Source organism: Gymnoscopelus braueri (genome assembly GCF_963280865.1).
Source record: "Gymnoscopelus braueri genome assembly, chromosome: 3".
Taxonomy (NCBI): Eukaryota; Metazoa; Chordata; class Actinopteri; order Myctophiformes; family Myctophidae; genus Gymnoscopelus; species Gymnoscopelus braueri.
Window position 1 is genome coordinate 10,531,214 of NC_137612.1, and position 21,405 is coordinate 10,552,618.

At 44.1% G+C, this 21,405-nt stretch overlaps 2 protein-coding genes across 2 annotated transcripts in view; one reads left to right on the plus strand and one right to left on the minus strand.

Annotated features, from left to right (window-relative positions):
- LOC308081788 (low-density lipoprotein receptor-related protein 1-like) overlaps positions 1-21,405 on the minus strand; it is a 285,687-nt gene that overhangs the window by 69,324 nt on the left and 194,958 nt on the right. The window contains exons 35-41 of the mRNA XM_080423412.1: positions 20,102-20,233; positions 19,170-19,304; positions 15,233-15,362; positions 14,480-14,606; positions 13,134-13,285; positions 12,390-12,514; positions 9,856-10,230 (exon numbers count right to left, since the gene is read on the minus strand). Coding sequence (XP_080279538.1) covers positions 9,856-10,230; positions 12,390-12,514; positions 13,134-13,285; positions 14,480-14,606; positions 15,233-15,362; positions 19,170-19,304; positions 20,102-20,233 — 1,176 coding nt within the window. The remainder of the gene's footprint in view (positions 1-9,855; positions 10,231-12,389; positions 12,515-13,133; positions 13,286-14,479; positions 14,607-15,232; positions 15,363-19,169; positions 19,305-20,101; positions 20,234-21,405) is intronic.
- On the plus strand, positions 2,405-5,567 carry LOC308082907 (galanin receptor type 2-like; the record flags this gene model as incomplete). The annotated part of the gene is made up of 4 exons (XM_080424990.1): positions 2,405-2,642; positions 3,252-3,495; positions 4,305-4,572; positions 5,229-5,567. 4 exons carry the CDS (start codon positions 2,405-2,407, stop codon positions 5,565-5,567), a joined length of 1,089 nt encoding a protein of 362 aa, XP_080281116.1.

Consider the following 21,405-nt stretch of genomic DNA (forward strand, 5'->3'; position numbering starts at 1 on the left):
GTACATTTACTCAAGTACTGTACCTTTTGAAGTACTTTTAATTTACTTGAGTATTTCCATTTTTCAATTTCTTCATACTTCTACTCCACTATGACGTAGAGGTAACTATTGTACTTCTTAGTCCACTATAATTATTTGACAACTTTTAGTTACTAGTTAGTTCACCAGGTTTTCTTTATTATGGCAAAAATATACATGAACCGCTTAAGCCCTATTGTATAGTTCGGCTATTTGAAAATAGCCAAACTATAAGCTCACAACGTGTCGAAATACGACAAGTTTCGAAGATTTTTAAAATAATTGTGAAATGGGACATTCTGCATATTAATGAGTACGGTATAGTATGTTTTGCTACTTTGGTACTTTTACAAAAAAAAGAAAAATAATTATGCAGGCCTTTTACTACAACACCACATTGGTACTTTTACTTAAGTAAAAATAAATAATAAATCTGAGTACTTCTTCCACCATTGGCGTAGTGACAACAACACACGACGCACTGATTCTTTATCGTCTCTGTCGGGTAGAAACCTCATACGTCCAACAAACAGTTTTTACTTTTCAGGATTCAAACATTCAACGCGTTTTGAGCTTGTAGATCTGCTACTTTCTGATGCTTTTGTGTGACGCTGTAGTATTGATCATCAAGTAGGGCATTAATTCACGGGAAAAAAACAAAAGTTAAAATATGGCATGGAGATAAGAGTTTTCTGCCCCCCAACAGCGACAAATCCGATGATATGAAGACGGAAACTCTGGGAAACATTTTTATTTGACCAGACACTCCCCACCATCTATCTCTCCTGTCCCTGTCACGATGGGTCCAGAGTTCAACCTGCTATCTGCTGCTTACAACTACAACCATTCATCCACCTCTCTGCTCTCTCTCTCTCTCTCTCCCTTTGTCACCGTCGATCCGTTACGGCTCGTTGGAGAACCGACCGACCCGACCCCCTCCCTGTGGAGCTACAGACAGACAGACAGACCCCCCTGCTATAGGAGCTACAGACAGACAGACAGACCCCCCTGCTATAGGAGCTACAGGCAGACAGACAGACCCCCCTGCTATAGGAGCTACAGACAGACAGACAGACCCCCCTGCTATAGGAGCTACAGACAGACGGACAGAACCCCCTGCTATAGGAGCTACAGACAGACAGACCCCCCTGCTATAGGAGCTACAGACAGACAGACCCCCCTGCTATAGGAGCTACAGACAGACAGACCCCCCTGCTATAGGAGCTGCAGGCAGACGGACCCCCCTGCTATAGGAGCTACAGGCAGACGGACCCCCCTGCTATAGGAGCTACAGACAGACGGACAGAACCCCCTGCTATAGGAGCTACAGACAGACGGACAGAACCCCCTGCTATAGGAGCTACAGGCAGACGGACCCCCCTGCTATAGGAGCTACAGGCAGTCGGACCCCCTGCTGGGTGGGAGCAAGCAGAGACCTAGGCTGATTGTGGAACGGATGAGCAGCTACATGGTGGGGTGGGGGGGGGGGGCTGATAGAGACATCACACACACGAGAAGCTGATTGATCTGAGCCGACTAGGAAATCAGAGCGTTTAAGCGCTCGGCTACTCAGACACAACCCACCCGCTCGCTGTGGTGGTGGAGACACCGTCTCACACAGCAGGAGGGCCCGGCCGGCGAGAAGCAGAGGGAGAGATGCGGAGAGAGAGGCCGCTTCCACTGCCAAACAAATTATCTCCATTCCAGCCCTCCTCCTCCTCCTCCCCCCTTAGCTCCCCTCTTTCTCTCTCTCTCTCTCTCTTGTGCTCTCTCTCTCTCTCTCTTGTGCTCTCTCTCTCTCTCTCTGCTGAGGCAGGGATCGTTGTGAAGCTGATTGTAAGGACTCAACTCTGCATAGACGTGGAGGTGCTATGACGTTATACTATTAACGTTTTAACCATTCGTTGTGATTACGGGGACGAGATGGTATAGAAGGTTTCCTCTGGGAAATAAACATGTTTTAATTATGTCAGAGTGGGAGAAAAAAAAACTGATTGCAGATATTTCGTACTCAGTACTGATTCTCTGTGGTGTTAGTACCGAGCGAACATCGATTAACCCCGTAGTGTCAGTATATATATTCCCACACTTGAGTGTTAATCAGTAGTTTTATGACCACCACGGACAGGGCCGGATTTATAGGAGTAGAGGCCCATGGGCTAGAGTTTTTTTTTTGCAGGATTTTTTCCAATTATTTCGGGTTTTTGTTACTTTAATTCGGTTAATTCGGTAGGGTTCTTTTTTTTTTTTTTTTGGCCCCCTCCAGTTGGGGGCCCCTGGGCTGCAGCCCACCCTAGTCCGGCCCTGACCACCACGGAGTATATCAAAACGTTGGATGACTCCTCTCGGCTACCGACGAGGCGGCTGTGTTTAAACCTCCTCCACGATGGAGGACGATGACGGAGGGATATCGGTGTGGAACTCGTCGGGGAACGGCAGCGAATCGGGGGGGCTGGGGTCGGTGGAGCAGGTCCTGGTGCCCGTCCTGGACGTGCTCATGCTGGCGCTGGGCGTGACGGGCCACGCCCTGGTGATGGCCATCCTGTGCGGGCGTGGGAGGAGGAGGAGGAGGGGGGGGGTCCTCCAGCCTACCTCGGGGGGCCCCATGTCGGGCACAGGGACAGGTAGGGGTCTATTAGCTGAATCCAATGCTTCTGCTTTTGATTCATTTTTATGGGTGGTAGAGATATGTTTTATGACTTTTATCCCTGCTTCTGGTCAGGCTGAATTAAATACATGCATTTCCTTTTGGCTAATATAGACTCTGATCTGATATGTTTGATATTTATGTTTGATAATTAACCAATTTAATGATTCACTTAAAAAAAAAAGTCAACCACATTAACCCTGGCAGCCCTATATTTGTATGAATTTGTAATATGGCAAAAAAAATACAGATCTACAAGCTCACAACGCGTCACATTGTGAAATACTGTGAGCTTGTAGATCGACAATTTTCAGTATTTGTCTTACAAAGTAGTAAAAAGTACTTTTACTTAAGTAAAAGTATCAATACTGCAATGTAAAAACACTCTGTTGGAAGTAAACGTCTGGTAATCTAAATTTACTTGAGTAAAAGTACAAAAATATTGGCATCAAAATATACGTAAAGTACCTAAAGTAAAAGTACTCATTATGCAGAATGTCCCCTTTCACAATTTTAATGCCTAAAATGTATTTTTTTTTGGTTGAAAAAAACAAATCTACAAGCTCACAACACGAATGTTACACAGGGACTGACGTTCTCCTGCTGGCGCTCAGTGCTGCTGACCTCCTGCTGCTCGCCACGCTGCCCTTCCACACGGCCGCCGTGGCCATGCAGCGCTGGCCGTTCGGCGACTTCCTGTGCCGCCTGCTCAGCTTCCTGGGCGCCGCCTGCGCCTCGGCCAGCGCCTTCACCCTGGCCGCGCTGGCCGTGTCCCGCTACCTGACCGTGGTGAAGCCGGCCAAGGCCTACCGCCTCCTCTCTCCACGCAGGTAATACATACATACAGTACAGGCCTACAGCCTGCTCTACCCTCACTGTCATGCAGTGACACAGGGATTGTATTTACAGTATATGTTTCTGCATAGCGCAGGTTACTATATAAGATAGTATACAATATAGGCCTACTGTTGTATTCACCTTATTCCTGAAATGTCCAGGGCGCCGCCATTGCCTCCAACAGGGGGCGCAATTGAGTTTTTCTCTGTGTGCTAGCTGCTTCATTCAATATCTTCTCACTTCCGGCTGCGGCCCCCGCTGGGCCAGCCCAGAGCAGCAGGTGGCGGTAATGCACCTTAATGAGATGGTTGCTAACTGCCTTTAAAAACAAGGAAGAAGGCGTATACGTACAGTCTAAGACAGTCCCGCAACATGGCACGGTTTTCTTCTTCTTTTTGGGGTTTTATGACGGTTGGCATTCGTGAACGTTGTATCAACGCCATCTACTGATATGTGCAATGCAAGTACACCGGAAACCCATTGATATGTTTCACACTCTGATCGGATATGGGACTCCCCACCCCCCTACGCCCTACGTTAGACCGGATGCGGTGGCCATGGCCAGGAATAACGTGAATCGTTCATTGCTGGTGGTGTTTTTTTGTGATGCTGTTTCTTCTTTTTGACCACAACCTATTGTGTTGCTACTCGTATCTAGAGAATTAATTATCCCGGCGGGATCAATAAAGGTCTGTCTGTCTGTCTGTCTGTCTGTCTGTCTGTCTGTCTGTCTGTCCGTCTGTCCGTCTGTCCGTCTGTCCGTCTGTCCGTCTGTCCGTCTGTCCGTCTGTCTGTCTATCAGGGTGAGTGCGGCCGTCGCTCTGCTCTGGGTCCCGGCCTGTTGCCTGGCCGCGCCTCAACTGGACTTCCGCATCGTGGGGATGCCGCGCCGACCCCCCGACAAAGAAGGCCTGGCCTGCTTCGCCTTCCTGTCCCACCGGGAGCAGCTGGCCATCGGCCTCTGTCACTTCCTGCTGGCCTTCCTGTTGCCCCTGGCCACCATCGCCGTGGCGTACGGCGCCATCTACGCCTTCCTGTGGCGGAGCCGCCGGGACGGCAGGGCCCCCCAGGTAAGGCTGGATATCATATGTACCGGGGGCACCCATACAAAGAGAGGAATCTGAATCCATAAAACTTGGTAAATTTAAGCACCAGTATTATCAGGGAAAAAAAAGCCTTCAGCCTTATCTCTATCTTAACACGTTCCCTGTCTTCAGCCTTATCTCTATCTTAACACGTTCCCTGTCTTCAGCCTTATCTCTATCTTAACACGTTCCCTGTCTTCAGCCTTATCTCTATCTTAACACGTTCCCTGCCATTGACGGAGATCTCTGTAAATTAAAAAAAATCATGTTTTTATAAATTACACTAGAGGGCGCTCTTGGCCAGCCTATGAATGATCCCTTGACTGTGAGAGAAGGCTAGAAACAGAAATGACTTCATCCCAAATGCATGTTGCCATAATCAGTGGTTCTCAAACTTTTTCATGTCAAGGACCACCCAAAATGATATCCATTTGGCAGCCCCCCCCCCACCCCCCCATCTCAAAATATTTTCTTCCAGGGACCCCCCAGAAGCAAAGATTTGAGTTCAAAATGTTCGCTTTATAGCCATATATATATATATATATATATTCAAAAGATTTGCACACATTTTCACGATAAAAGAATATAGCAATACAAGTTCATCATTCCCATATTGATGAAATCCCCTCCCTGCCCACCAGGTGGAGCGCTACCAGAACAAGGTGACCCAGACGTCGGTGGTGTTGGTGCTGGCCTTCACCCTGTGCTGGCTGCCCTCCTACGGCCTGACGCTGGCCCTGCTGGCCGCCCGCTCCTCCGGGGCGGCGGGCACTTCGCCGCGCTACGGCCCCTTCACCACGTTCGCCCGCTTCACCGCCATCGCCTCCACCGTGATGAACCCCATCCTCTACGTGCTCATGTCCCAGAAGTTCAGACGGGACATCCTGGGACTGCTGAGGAGGAGGAGGAGGGGAGGGGGCGGGGGCGGGGGAGGGGCAGGGGGTGGGGCCACTGGGGACATCGCCATGACAACCCCCTGACATCTATGGGCCTCTGGTGGTCCTTTAACTCTTTACGAGATTTGTGTTTTCAGTAGTTTTCCTCCAGTTGGCGCTGTTTGCTACCCTATGAATGATGCTTTCACGGCCAGATGACGACAGACCCGGAATTGACGTCATTTTATGCAAATGCATAGATTCTGTTCTAAATATCGGTTATCGGTCTCCTTGATCACTAATAATCAATATCATATCGGCACTGACAAAACACCTATCGGTCGATCCCTATACAATACAGCAGGGGTATTCAACTACAAATCTTGAGGGTCCACAAATAATTTTTTGAATAAGGCTAGGGTCCGTTTATTTAAGCGGTCAATCGAGCCAAGTTTATCAAATCGGATCCCCTCCCAACCAACCAAATTAATAAAACTGGGGTGCAGAGCAGCGGGCGAAAAATTGAGGTTTTTATTTTCATTTTCCTCTAATCTAGCTAATTTGACACTGTGTTATGTTAATTCTTCATTATTCATTATTTACGATGCATAAGTGGGTTCAGGTTCTATTAAATAAGTATTTTTAATTATTTTAACATTTATTTGTATTATTCTAAATTACTTAGGGGGGGTCCAATCTGAAGCTAGGGGGAGACAAATCTCCCCCGTACCCCCTGGGATTTCCGGGAAAAATATATCTAAAAAAAATAAAAATAATTATATATATATATATATATTTTTTTGCCCACGGTCCCCAGGGAGGGGTCTGGCGGTCCGGTCCTGGACTGCGGTCCGCCTGTTGAGTACCTCTGCAATACAGCAATGCATTGATATTAAAAAGAAATAAAACGTTACTTCTACTCCACAACATCTCAGAGGCAAATATTGTACTTTTACTCCACTACAATTATTTGAAAACTTTAGTTACTAGTTACTTTTCAGATATAAATTATGGCGTTATGAAACATACATTAATCACTTTAGCCCTATTATATACATAGGCTATTTGAAAATAGCCTATCTAAGATCTACAAGCTCACAACGCTTTGCATCGCGACGCGTTGTGAGCTTGTAGATCTGCTATTTTCAAACATTTTAGTATACTTTTACTTTTGGTACAAAGTATATTTTGATGCCAATACTTTTGTTCTTTTACTTAAGTAAAGAATTTGAGTACTTTGTCCACCATCATGGTGGTCACAGTCCGGGCTGGCCGCCACACACACCGCAAATCCTGATCATCCAAAATATGGACAATTACAGAAGAAAACAAACTGGCTGAGCTCTTTGCGCTGGAACTCTTTATGAGAGATAATTATAGCGAATGTTTTCCACTGTGATGGAGGCTATAAATGGACTATGACTTTCAGACGGCCCGCTGCTGAGAGGCTGTCTTGGGACACAACAGGAAACGCAGCCACATGCATCATGCACTGTATATACCATGCTATTTCCTGTCAAATAAAAGGCACTTTTGGCTAAACGTAACAACTGTCAACCTGGTGTCCCTATTTTTGGGGCATGCTAATTATATTATGCGTACATTTATTGTGGATATGTCGTTATAAGCGGATATGTTAAAAAAAAATACGTCATACATTTTCCAAAAATAGCTAAAACAGCCGATCTACATACATGCTCAGAGCGCGTCGCAATGCTACGCGTTTTTCTGAGATTGTAGATCGGCTAATTTTACTGTTCATCGTCGGAGGAAGTATCTAGGGCAGGGGTCCTCAACGTTTTCAGGCCAAGGACCCCTTAGCTGAGAGAGAGATGAAGCAGGGACCCCTCATATTGTACAAAATTGTGTTTCAGATTAAACGTTTTTTTGTTTTTACTTGGTCTGCTCTATTTTTCCCTCTACACCAAACCTCTTTGCAAAAAATAGCAGATCTACAAGCTCACAACGCCTCGCAGTGTGAGGCGTTGTGAGCTTGTAGATCTGCTATTTTGGGCTAAAGCTCTCCTCAGAAAAGGGAGGGTTCAAGTGGTTAATGTAAAAAAAATTATCCTATCACACAAAGAGTTGGCGACCCCCCTGTAGTAACTCTGAGGACCCCCTAGGGGTCCCGGACCCCCTGTTGAAGACCCCTGCATCTAGGGCTTATACAGTAAGTGGTTACAAGGACTGAATGGTCGGCCTTGTCTTGTGTCCAGGTGTGTTTCCAGCTGTGCAGGGACCAGAGATAGTCTGGGCTCCGAGCGGACAGTGATTAGAGGGTTTTTATCTTTGTTTACATTGGTGGGAGGAGATACAAAATAGTTATTTTTTGAAGGTTCTCTTGTTAACATGTTGCAGCTGTTTTCATCTGAGTCTACATGAGAGTATAGGACGTTGTCTCTAGCCTGTAGTACTTGCCGTACTAAGTTGTAAATTGTCTTGTTATCAGCAAAGCGAGAGATTAAAAAAGAAAGAATACTTATGAGGTGAGTGATAAAGTCAGAATGGACAAACAAACAGATCTGAAGGGAGGATGTGTCTGTTGTTTACACTGAGTGGTACTGATTAAGCTGTAAAAATGCTAATTTTAATCAACCAGAGACTTAATTAATGGTGGTGTAAGTATTACAATATTGTTAATTAGCTATTGTGATAGTAATCATTGCTATAGAGTGTTTGTTTAAGTAACAGGGGTCTACCACCCACGTCTCTCCAGCTCTTTAGTAAATAGAAAATAAATGTTGTGGTCGGAATAACAATTTGATCCAGTCGTTAGAGAGAAGAGATAGAATACAGGATAAACAAGTGAAATTGGTGAGTGCAAAAACTAAATTGAGCTGAACTAAAGCTGACAAAATGATCGACATGGAGCTGTTATTGAACAAACACTCTATATAGCATTGGTTCTCAAAGTGGCCCCCAGGGGTCCTTGAGGGGGTACCAGGGGGTCCCCAGCAAAATTAGTTAATATAGCTTCACAATAATTTTTACCTTTTATACTTTGGCTATTCAAAAATAGCACTTATACGCGGCACCGAGTGCTTGTATGAGCTTGTAGATCTGCTATTTTTTTTTAAACGTGAACATTTGTGCAAACCTTTGAATATATATTTTATAAAGCGAACATTTGTGACTCAAAATCTTTGCTTCTGGGGGGGTCCCTGGAACAACATATTTGAGAAGGGGGTCCGTGGCCAAATACATCATTTTGGGGGTCCTTGACAAGAAAAAGTTTGAGAAGCACTGCTATATAGCAGGGGTCTTCAACCTTTTTCAGGCCAAGGACCCCCTTAGGTCAAGGCTACCCAAACTGTTCAGGCCCTGACCCCCCCAAAATAATCATATTGAACGGCAGGGACCCCCCCAAAGATAATCATATTTGACCTGGGGACCCCCCCAAAGATAATCATATTTGACCTGGGGACCCCCCCAACCTGACAAGCACTTGGAATTGTAGGAGTTGAGACATAACATTTTCTATGACTCGGTTCCACAGATAAATATTTGAGAATAATCTACAAGCTCACAACGAGGCGTTGTGAGCTTGTAGATTGGCTATTCTCACAATGTTTGCCTCTTTCTTACGTAATATTTGACAATGTGGATAAGTTGGGATTAAAAAGGTCTTAAAAGTCATTAAATTATAACTTTAGAAATATGCAGATACCCTGTATACTTGTCACTTATACTGTATGTTAGTATGTTTACTGCTGAGTACCAAATAATGTTGGTAGATTAAGCTAATCATCTTGGGACCCGCCAAAATCATTTAGGGACCTCCTGGGGGTCCTGACCCCCCAGTTTGGGAACCATTCCCTTAGGTGATACATAGAAAAAGCAGGGACCCCCTACCTCCTACATAATATTGTGTCATACAGCTGGATGCTATGTGTGTATTGTGGCTTGTTCATCTCAGAAATTAATTCTGGCTAGACCATACCCGTGGGGGGGATATGCGCACATGATTTGGCAACCCAGGAGCCAGCAAACACAAAAACGCTAATAAACAGCTGACATTTGGGGAAAGCGAAAAACGGGCTTGGCTGTTCCGTGCACATGGTACTGGTGAATGGCTGTGTGCAAATGCAGATCAATTGCTCCAGCCACTGAGGAGAAACGGGCAGAAGAGATTTTGGGCTCACAACCCGCACAGAGTTTTGTCGAATTATAGGAGGATGTGCAGAGAGATGTTTCTTTCTAGGCATACAGTATGTGGTTGGCAACCTCCCCGAAAATAAAAACAACAGCCTCTAGTAAAAATGGCAGATTTGCACGGTGGGTGAATGCACTGCCAGTCTCTTCCAATGAAAAGTTCAAAGCAATGAAAAGGGCAATTTAGAAAGAGCAAAGATGAGATTTTCTTTTACAAAATATATACTAAACAAATACTCACTCTCCACCACGGTCCTGCGCGCCGAGCCGTCGTCGTTCATCTGCTGGATGTTGCCGAAGTGGATGTCGCTGAAGAAGATGCGGTTGGCGCCCTTGCCGCCGCCGCCGCGGTAGTCGAAGGTCAGCGCGATGACGTTCTTCATGTGCTCGGGGTCCTCGAAGGGCTTGATGGGCGCGTTGAGGTTGTTCTCGTCCGACAGGTGCACGCTCTTCAGGATGGTGCGCTCCGAGTACAGCAGGTAGCCGTCGTAGTCGTGGCACGTGGCGCCGTCCTCCGCCAGCATGCCGTGGGCGCAGGCGCACGTGCGCGCGGTGCCGCCGCGGAACAGACACAGCTGCTGGCAGCCGCCGTTGTTGTCCTTGCACACGTTGGTTCCTGCAAGACCAGAAATTAAAAAGTAGGGTAACGCATTCTCACTCCTAAGACGGCAACCGGGTGATTCAGTGTGAATTTTGACAAAAAAAATTGGTTGAGTTTTAGTCATAGTCTTTTAACCCATTCAATCCGGGAACCCATCTCTGTCATTTTAGATGTCTTTGGCTATTCAAAAATAGAAGATATACAAGCTCATAGCTTGTAGATCTGCTATTTTTGAAAAAACTTGAAAATGTGTGCAAATCTTTGAATATATATATTTTTTTAAGCGAACATTTGTACAATATTTTGACTTCCAGAAGCAAAGATTTGAGTCACAAATGTTCGCTTTAAAATATATATTTTCAAATATTTGCACAAATGTTCACGATTTAAAAAAATTTGCAGATCTACAAGCTCATAGCACGGCACTCGGTGCCGCGCTAGCAGTAATCTGAAATGTATTTAATCTTTGTCTAGTTTTAGTCGACTAAATCTACAGTTGATTTAGTCTACTAAAATGTATGTTGCGGTGCCTTGATGGCGTCGTAAATGACTGATTTTACACTTGGTTTCATTAAATAGCCGATAAGCTCACAACGCGTCGCACCGCTCAGTGTGGACCTCGGGCCGACGTGGCAGTCAATGAGTTAAATGAGGTGAGATTAACTTTATGAACCCCACAGGGTTTTTCTAAATCTCACCTGCACAACCCACTATTTTGTTGTTGTTGCTTAAAGGTTTCATGACATTCAGTTTTACAACACATTAAAAGCCTTTGTTGTGGTCCTTCAAACGTGTATAAAAAGTTTTAACTGAAAATTCCACTCTAGTGAGCCATTTCAGGTGTTTTTCTCTCACATTTCTAAAGCATTTTCAACTGCAATAAAAAAAACAAATCTTTGCCTGTGGGTGTCGCTGTTGAGGGATTTTGCCTGTCAATCATCACCTCTGCTCCACCCCCCCCCCCCCCCCCCAAAGGAAAGGATAGGGGAGGGGCGAGGAGGGGAGTGGGCCGGATTAATGGCCTGTGACTTCACTCTCCAAGGGGCAATCACAGATTACTTTTCAGCCTAATTATTCAGAAAACCCCAGACCACAGAAAATCCACTGAATGTTCAAAGTTCAGTTTTTTGGGCGGTGAAACCGCCCCTATAAGTGAGATTTGGAAAAATGTACACATATCTTGGGCAGTGAAACCGCCCCTAAAAGTGAGGTTTGGAAATTTGTACAATTATCCTGCACCGTGATTGGCCAATCACAATCTATTCAGGACTCTGATTGGCCAGTGTCACATGACACATGTGCATAGCCCTATAGAGCGTCGCAGTTCCTGCCGGAAGAAAAAACTCAATGCATTTTTCCATTGACATTTCCAAAAATATTTATATCTATTAATTTAAGCCTCGAATCAAGCCATCATGACATGACATGAATCATGACCATAAAACGTTTGATTCTGTGATTATTTTTTTTTGGAAAACGGCAAAACAAAGGGTATTTATTAAATATAGTATATCATATAATTAAATTATAAAAAATATAAAAGAAATCACAGAAAAAAACGTTTTATGGTCATGATTCATGTCATCTCATGATGGCTTGATTCGAAGCTTAAATTAATAGATATAAATATTTTTGGAAATGTCAATGGAAAAATGCATTGAGTTTTTTCTTCCGGCACCAAAAAAAACAGGAAGTGGGCGGGAACTGCGACGCTCTATATAAGAAACCATAACTTGAAAAAAAACATAAATTGGTTTTTTTCAAGTTATGGTTTCGTCCATCAAAGAGTGTTTCAATAAATGTATTTATCTTTTGTACATGATTGGTTGACTCCATTCAGTATTGTGATTAGCTTAGACAGATTAGACACCGCCCACTTCACACAGGGTGTGATTTTTTGGGTGTAATTGAGGTCATAAAACCCCCCAAAAAACGTAAAAAAAGTGAAAATGAATGTCATGGAACCTTTAATGAGTTGAGTGAGTTGAGCTGATTGGATGTAATTGCAGACAGGTGCTCTTTTATGGCGGTTTTGAAGGTGGGTAGAGAGTCTCACTTTTTGATGTCTGGCGGTCTGTAGGGCATTCCACATTTTTGGTGGCATAACAGTAGAATGAATTCATCCCCACGTTTGTGCCGAATCTGGGGGGAATGAGATCAGTGGTCTGTAGTACCTTGCTGTCTGGCGCGGTTGAACACCTTGATGTCTTTGAGCTGCACTCCGATGCCCGTCCTCAGGGACACGGAGTCAGTGGCGTTGTCTTTACTGCCTCTCTTGATGGAGCCGTTGGCGTGAGTCCTAGAACACAGGGAACACACACGCACACGCACACGCACACACACACACACACACACACACACACACACACACACACACACACACACGCACACACAAAGCACACACAAAGCAAATGTTATAAGTTGGCTGGAGGTATAGCAAACCATCTTCTGTGGAGGAAATAAAGCCAGATTTGTACTTAACCCTTTAAGCTGGGACATACAGTAGGTGTCGTGTGCGTAAAAATTGCAGATCTACAAGCTCGCAAAGCATCACGGTTGTGAGCTTGTGGATCTGCAATCTTCTGTATAACAGAGCTTTATATATATCAGTTGTAAAAGAAGAAGTGCAAATTGGTGGAGGTCAGTTACACAGCAAGCCGGGTTGCCAGATCTGCTTATTATAATTTCCCCGCAATATTTTGTTTGAAAATAGCCGATCTACAAGCTACGAGCTTGTAGATCTGCTATTTTCAAATAGTTGATGTATATGTTAAAGTGCTCATGTGGCCCATAGTCGCTTCTTTTGGGCTGGTTTTCCTAGACCTGGTTGCTTGTTTCTCTCACAGAATCTGGCAACCCTGACAGCAAGGATCTGAAGGACAACAACAGACGGAACAGAAAGGAAGTGAGCGTTGAACCTGTCACTCCAGTAGATGTAGCTCTCAAAGACGGACACAGAGAACATGTCCATGTTGTTGGTGGCCAGCACCACCTCTCTGTTCTCCCCCGTCTCCAGGTTGATGCGCTCGATCTTGTCTGTCCTCGCATCACACCAGTACAGCATGCTCTCCTACACATAGAAATATACATAAAAGAGCACTTACAGGCGGCTGCAATTGAAAACTGGCCCCTGTAAAAAGTCAACGCCTATTTTTTTTTAACTCTTTTACTGCCGTGGATGCGTTTTCAAGTCAATTGGTACTTGGTCCACAGTGCCATTGACGCGTTAGACCAGGGGCCTTCAACGTTTTCAGGCCAAGGACCCCTTAGCTGAGAGAGAGATGAAGCAGGGACCCCTCAGCCCTTATATTGTACAAAATTGTGTTTCAGATATTTTTTTTTACTTGGTCTGCTCTTTTTTTCCCTCCACACCAAACCTCTTTGCCAAAAATAGCAGATCTACAAGCTCACAACGCCTCGCACTGCGAGGCGTTGTGAGCTTGTAGATCTGCTATTTTTGGTTAAAGTTCTCCTCAGAAAAGGGAGGGTTCAAGTGGTTAATGTAAAATAAATTATCCTATCACACAAAGATTTGGCGACCCCCCTGTAGTAACTCTGAGGACCCCCTAGGGGTCCCTGACCCCCTGTTGAAGACCCCTGCGTTATACACTCAGAACTAGGAGATAACGCAATCCAAAGATTTGCTGCTCCATTCACTTCCTTAAAGTTAAAATATTAGGGAAATATTCTGTATCTCGGCTCCTGTGTTTGACTCTGTATTTTTGGCAAAACATGCTAATTTCAACTATGGAATGGATTACCGCGATCGGATAATTTTTTTCCCCCCTGAATTCTACGAGACCCCTGTGTGTGTAATGAGGGGATCACCGTGCGTTCACAGAAAATATTCCATGACTTTTCAAAGGTAGATAAAAACACTAGTTTTCGCTGGCACTGGGGTGACACTATAACAATTTTAATCTGGCAGTTAAACAGTTAATAGTTATAAAAGATGTCCAATACCTTCAAAACTTATTTTATTTTCCCGAAAATAGCAGGTGTATGCTGTGAGTTTGTAGATTTGCTATTTTTGAATAGCCAACGTATAACATATGGATAAAGGGGTTCAATTGAGTGTGCTGTATTAACAAAATGTCGCTGGGGTCCCCCCCGGAAACCCCTCAAGGACCCCTGAGGGTCCCCGGACCCCACTTTGAGAACAAAAGTAAAGCAAAACATTTTCCGATGGGGGTCCACTGTCAAATACATTATTTAATTTGGGGGTCCTTGACTTGAACAAGTTTGAGAGGTGGTGACACAGTACCTGGTAGTCTATGGAGATACCGTTGGGCCAGCTGATGCTGCCATTGACCAGGACCGCTCGACCAGTTCCATCCAGACGAGAGCGCTCAATGCGAGGGTACTGACCCCACTCTGTCCAGAACAGATACCTGCACACGCACACACACACACACACACACACACACACACACACACACACACGCCCACACCCACACGCACACGCACACGCACACGCACGCACACGCACGCACACACGCACACACGCACGCACACGCACACACACACACACGCACACGCACACGCACACGCACACGCACACGCACACGCACACGCACACACGCACACACGCACACACGCACACACACACACACACACACACGCACACACACACAATTGTATTTATAACCTTGCAGGAACACCAAAAACATTGTGAAAAGAAATGAAACTGACACATCAAACCATTCATGCATGTTGATGCTGCTTTTATTCGCGGTGAAAAAATCGACCTTGTTTGGAAAATGAATGATGTCACTTTATCATGGTGTAATATTCCTGTTCTGTGTGGATGTACTCATGACAAAAACAGCTGTTTATTTAAATTGATGCAAAAAGAATTGCATGAAACAAACACATCCAGTGTGTTGGGAGGGACCTTTAACCCTCAACCCCCTAACCCTGACCTTTAACCCGCCAAAAGTTTGTCAAAATGAACTAAAACTAAACGCTAATTGACTGGAACGAGTAGAGGCAATTGGTACGGTTGCCCTCCTCTTACCCTTTCTCGGGGTGGACGGTGATGGCGCGGGGTTTGTCCAGACCCTGGGAGATCACCACGTAGCGGAAGGAGCCGTTCAGCCGGGCCACCTCGATCACGTCGAAGCCCTGGTCCGTCCAGTAGATGTTTCCTGTGTGAAGGAAGGAGGAAAAAGGGATTTATTATGAAGGACAGACAGACAGACAGACAGACAGACAGACAGACAGACAGACAGACAGACAGACAGACAGACAGACAGACAGACAGACAGACAGACAGACAGACAGACAGACAGACAGACACCATCCCGGTAACGAACAGTTCAATTTGTGGTGATGTGGAAATTCATTTCGATATAGTGCAGCAAGACATTGGAATACGTTGCCCACATATCTGAAACAGAGTGCTTCTCAAATCAAACAATCAAAGTAATGCCCTCTTTTCACTCCTGGTTTTAGTCAGTGGTGGAAAGTAGCTAAGTACATTTACTTAAGTACTGTATTTAAAGAGGTGGTGCCATGGTTTTGCACTTTTTCTGTTTTTCATGCGTCTGTGAGGTTGATAGAACTTCATTAAGCCCCCTGGTGGTGTTTTTATGATGTTTTATGTCTTCTCTGACTATTTTGAGTTTCTACCTGGAGGCTGAAACCTTGAGGGTCAAACGTGCCAATAGAGAAACAGCGCTTTAGTGTCATAGTAAAAATATACCCTCCCCCTCATTATCATAACACAACAGGTGTGGGCATGAGGAGGAGGAGGGACTAGGACAGGTGGGTGGTGCTAAGGTGGTGGAGGAGGTGCTAAGGTGAGAACCAGGTATACTTAATGAACTGGAGGCGTGTCCACATAAAAACATAATTTTAACAATTTCTGTACACTTTTTTGAAAAAAAATCTTCCTCCTAGTATAACCATAATACCTGATGATTATGTTTTAGGGGGGGGGGGGGGGATCACTGAAAATCACGGCACCCCGTCTTTAAGTAAAATGTTGAGGTATTTGTACTTTACTTGAGTATTTCCAATTTCCAATACTTTTACTTCTACTCCACTACATCTCAGAGGAAAATATTGTACTTTTACTCCACTACAATTATTTGAAAACTTTAGTTACTAGTTACTTTTCAGATATAAATTATGATATTATGAAACATACATTAACCACTTCAGCCCTATTTTATACATAGGCTATTTGAAAATAGCCGATCTACAAGCTCACAACGCGTCGCATCGCGACGCGTTGTGAGCTTGTAGATCTGCTATTTTCAAACATTTCAGTACTTTTACTTTTGGTACTTTAAGTAAATTTTGATGCTATTAAATACTTTCATACTTTTACTCAAGTACATTTTTTATTCTGGACTTTTACTTGTAACATAGTATTTCTGTATTGCAGTATTGGTACTTTTACTTAAGTATAGAATTTGAGTACTTTTTTCCACCACTGGTTTTAGTTAGTAAATTAAATTAAATACGTAAAGGTGCGTAGACTGTGGATTTGTACCGACAAGCGACTTGACTTTTTTTCTTTGCTCTTCCTCATGGACCTGCTTGTGGATTGTCAGTCTACCTTATGTGGATTATGGGGTCGACACGCACTGACATTTTTGCACCTTAAGGCTTAATCCCATGTACAACGCACTGACTTGTCTTTTTTTCTAGCACCTTAAAGGGACACTTCACCCAAAAAAAAGTTGTTTCAATGGATTAGTCACCCCATGGAGACTTGAATTCATGGATATTTGTATAGTTTTTTGTCTCATTCCTAAGACAATAATTTGATGACCGGCAGCGGTTCCGGTAGGAGACACAACGAGTCGTTGTGTCTCCTACCGGAACCGCTGTCTACTGGTCCGCTGGTCATCAAATTATTGTCTTAGGAATGAGACAAAAACTAAAAAATATCCATGAATTCAAGTCTCCATGGGGTGACTAATCCATTGAAACAACGTTTTTTTTGGGTGAAGTGTCCCTTTAACTAACGCCCATACGTATATCTATATCTTTTTGTCTTGTTTGATCCCCCCCCTCTTCTTCTTCCCTTTCTTTCTTCTAAGGAAATAACGATACGATGGGAACCATGCACGAAAACTAATTTCACCCACTTCTATGCTTCTGTAAACCTGTGATGTGACAATAAAGAATGATCTGATTCTAGACTGTTTGCCAGTAAAGTGTAATGCTGTTGCCTGATGCTGCTACTTGTGTCATAGTTATATGTACTCGTCTCTGTTATGTTGTGACTGTTCTGTGTTTTTCACAAAACAGTCAGAAATACGCCTCAGGGCTTTACTGTGTTTTTCATCCTCTGTGATATTTTTCCCCTTTTCTCACCAAATAAATTCATTCATTAATTCATTCATTCAATGGAAAGCGCCCGGAGATGTCTCCCAGCCCCTGGGCTCAAATCTCAGAGTGAGTTTTTTTGTTTACCCCGCTGTGGTCAGTTCCATTGAGGACATGGTCAGAAAACTAAAACAAAAAGAACACAAAAAATAACAAAAACAAAAGAACTTTAAGAATCCTGAGCAGGGTCTCAGAATGAAAATAGACAAGTGATTTTGATTCATATTATTATTGTGCCTTTAAAATACAAAACACTGAAACAAATCTAAAATCCCTAACAAATCAAACCATAAAAACACAAATCTAAAGTGCATCACTAGCCTGTAGCTTATATTACCATAACAGTATTTTCTCACGGTTTAGACTGAGACTGCCTGATACAAAGCCTTTTGTGATGGTTGAAGGCTACAGATTCATTTAATTTGTTTTAATGCGGAATCTTTGAGAAGGTCAACAAGTTGGAAAACATTTAAATACTGCATTTAAATTGTTTTTTATGTTCGGCTACGGGCCAAAATGTAAATATTGTGCATTCCTAGTTTTGTTATAAAAAGAGACATTGTTTTTTTTGTTGTTTTTTCAGTGTGTACGTGTGTTTTTTTTTCAGAATGGGCAACATTTGAACTTGTTTTTCATGCAGATAAATATTAGCACGGGTAAATATTGGTTATCGACCATGAAGGCAATGTTGATATGGGTTTATCGGTATCGGACAGAAATGTCATATCGTGCATCCATAATTTGTACACTCTCAGAGTGTACAAATTACCCGTAAGGGTCCATTTGGTTCCATTTGTACAATCAGAGTTAACTGGGGTTCATATGGCTTAAAGGGCAAGACCACGTTTTGGTAGAGGTTTGGGTTGTGTAGTTACCTTGCCATGATGTAACTCCAAAGGTGGGCAAGACATCAATAATAATTGTTCCATTGTCACTCTTCAATTATTTTAGATTTCTTGGCCACCTTTGGAGTTATACATCATGGCAAGGTAACTACACAACCCCAAACCTCTACCACAGTGGTCTGGCCCTTTAATGCATATCAAGCTGGCGGTGGTTGAGACAGGTTAAGAATGAGTGCAGTAGAGCCAGGAGAGGAGAGGAGAGGAGAGGAGAGGAGAGGAGAGGAGAGGAGAGGAGAGGAGAGGAGAGGAGAGGAGAGACAATGTGAGTGATGCTGAACAGGTCCATTACTCATGCTGCAGTCTCTAGCCGTCTACACTACTGTCATGTGACTCTCTCTCTCTCTCTCTCTCTCTCTCTCTCTCTCGCCCTCCCACAATAGCCCTGTGTTTTTCACTGACATCTTCCATCCTAGACTGCTGCAACACACACACACACACACACGCACGCACGCACACACACACACACACACACACACACACACACACACACACACACACACACACACACACACACACACACACACACACACACACACACACACACACACACACACACACACACACACACACACACACACACACACACACAGGGAGAGAGAGAGAGAGAGAGACAGACAGACAGACAGACAGACAGACAGACAGACAGACAGACAGACAGACAGACAGACAGACAGACAGACAGACAGACAGAGAGGATGTTGTCATCACCTGCTATCCAGTCGACGGCGATGCCCTCCACCCGTCCGATGCCGTTGGTGACCACGTCCTCCCTCCACGTCTGGTCCCTCTTGGCTCTGCTGATGGTGCTCAGACCCATGTCCACCCAGTAGATGGTGTCGTTGTCTGGGAGGACGGACAAGGGACAGGGACACATTAGAGCAGGGGTTCTCAAACTTTTCAGGCCGCGACCCCCCAAAATAATCATATTTGAACTGCGGACCCCCCACCCCGAAAGTAGGAGTTGAGGTATTACATTTAGTTTGACTATTTTCACAATTTTCACAAAAATTTTGAAAATAGCAGATCTACAAGCTCACAACGCCTTGCGAGGCGTTGTGAGCTTGTAGATTGTCAAATATTTTTTTTATTATTTGACAAAGATATATCAGTTCAGTTCAAAGAACTGAACTGAAAGGAGTCTATTGAATACAATACTGTTTACAGTGGTGAATAGTTTACCATGCCAGCTTACATCAATGGTACCAAACGCCTTTAAATACATTTTAATCTATTATGTAATATATGATGTAATCTCACTATGTAATCCACTCTTTGTTGTTATGCCAGTGTGGCGTGCTGCCTGACAATAGCCGATCTACAAGCTTGTGAGCAATCTTTCTCTCCGCTATTTCCGGCATGCGACACCGTGATGCGATGGAGTATGTGGTCTCTGTCGGGTGGAAACCTCATATGTCCAAAAAAATTGAAAAAGTAGCAGATCTACAAGCTCAAAACGCGTCGCTTGACTCGCTTTGCGCCGCGTTTCGAGCTTGTAGATCTGCTACTTTTGATGTTTTGTGTGTGACGCTGCAGTATGATCAAGTAGGGCGTTCATTCACAGAAAAAAAACACAAAAAAAGGTAGAATATGGAGACAGCAACGATGTGTTTTGACAAAAGGAGCGTCGAGGCCTCACTTACCAGCGTGGAAGTCGATGCCCACAGCCAGGGACGTGCCCGACACTGGCACCAGGGCGTCAGACTTGTCGTTGGGGTCCAGGGGGATGCCACGTATGCCCTCATGAACCGAGTAGAGCAGGAAAGAGCCCACGCCTGGAGCAAAGAGCAAAACAAGCACCCAGCATTAGTGGTGTAAAGTAACTAAGTACATTTACTCAAGTACTGTACTTCAGTACAATTTTGAGGTATTTTTTACTTTACAGTGTTTACAGTTTCCGTACTTTTACTTCTACTCCACTGCACCTCAGAGGCAAATATTGTACTTTTACTCCACTACAATTATTTGAAAACTTTATTTACTAGTTACTTTGTAGATTTTGATTATTATTACAATACATTCATTAACCACTTCAGCCCAAGCCCCCAGAACCCAGTGGTTTCACTGAAGCCAATTGAACATGCTGGCCATTCATGGTAGTGCAGGCGCGTGCAGGCCTGGGGCTTCAACACATGAACGAGGAAACGGTTTCGACCAATGGGCTCGACTCACGAGCATGCGCATGAGCTTGCGCACGGGGCTGCGCGCTTCTGTGACGCAAAACGCGTCACTGTGACGCAAAACGCGTCACAGAAGTGACGCGTTTGGAGCCCCAAATAGGCCTCGCCCACCAAATTTCCAACCCGGAAGAAGGGTTCAAACAGGCCCATGCGCTGGGTGAGCAACTCAATGCAAGTGGATGGGAGGAGAATTCGGGTGCCCTCTCTATTATTTTTAACTCTATGCTTCAGCCCTATATACATTTCGGCCATTTGCAAATAGCCGATCTACAAGTGCGAGGCATTGTGAGCTTGTAGATTTGTTATTACATTTTTTTTTAACATTTTGATACCAATACTTTTGTACTTTTACTCAAGTACATTTTTTATTCCGGACATTTACTTGTCTACATCGCAGTATTGATACTTTTTCTTAAGTAAAAAATAATTGTACTTTTTCTACCACTGCCCAGCGTTGACCGTTTGGTTTTCAAACAGACAGACAGACGCTCTGCTATTTTTGAAAAAATATCGAAAATGTTTGAGAATTTTTGAATGATTGTGATTTAGTTTGAACACAAATCAACCATATCATTGTGGGGGTCCTTGATACACAAAAGTTGGAGAACCACTGATTTAGTCACATTCATTTATGAGTGTCAGGCCTTGTGGTTAGAGTGTCTGCCCTGTGATTGGGAGGTCGGGGTTCTGTACTGTACTGTACTGTACTGTACTGTACTGTACTGTACTGTACTGTACTGTACTGTACTGTACTGTACTGTACTGTA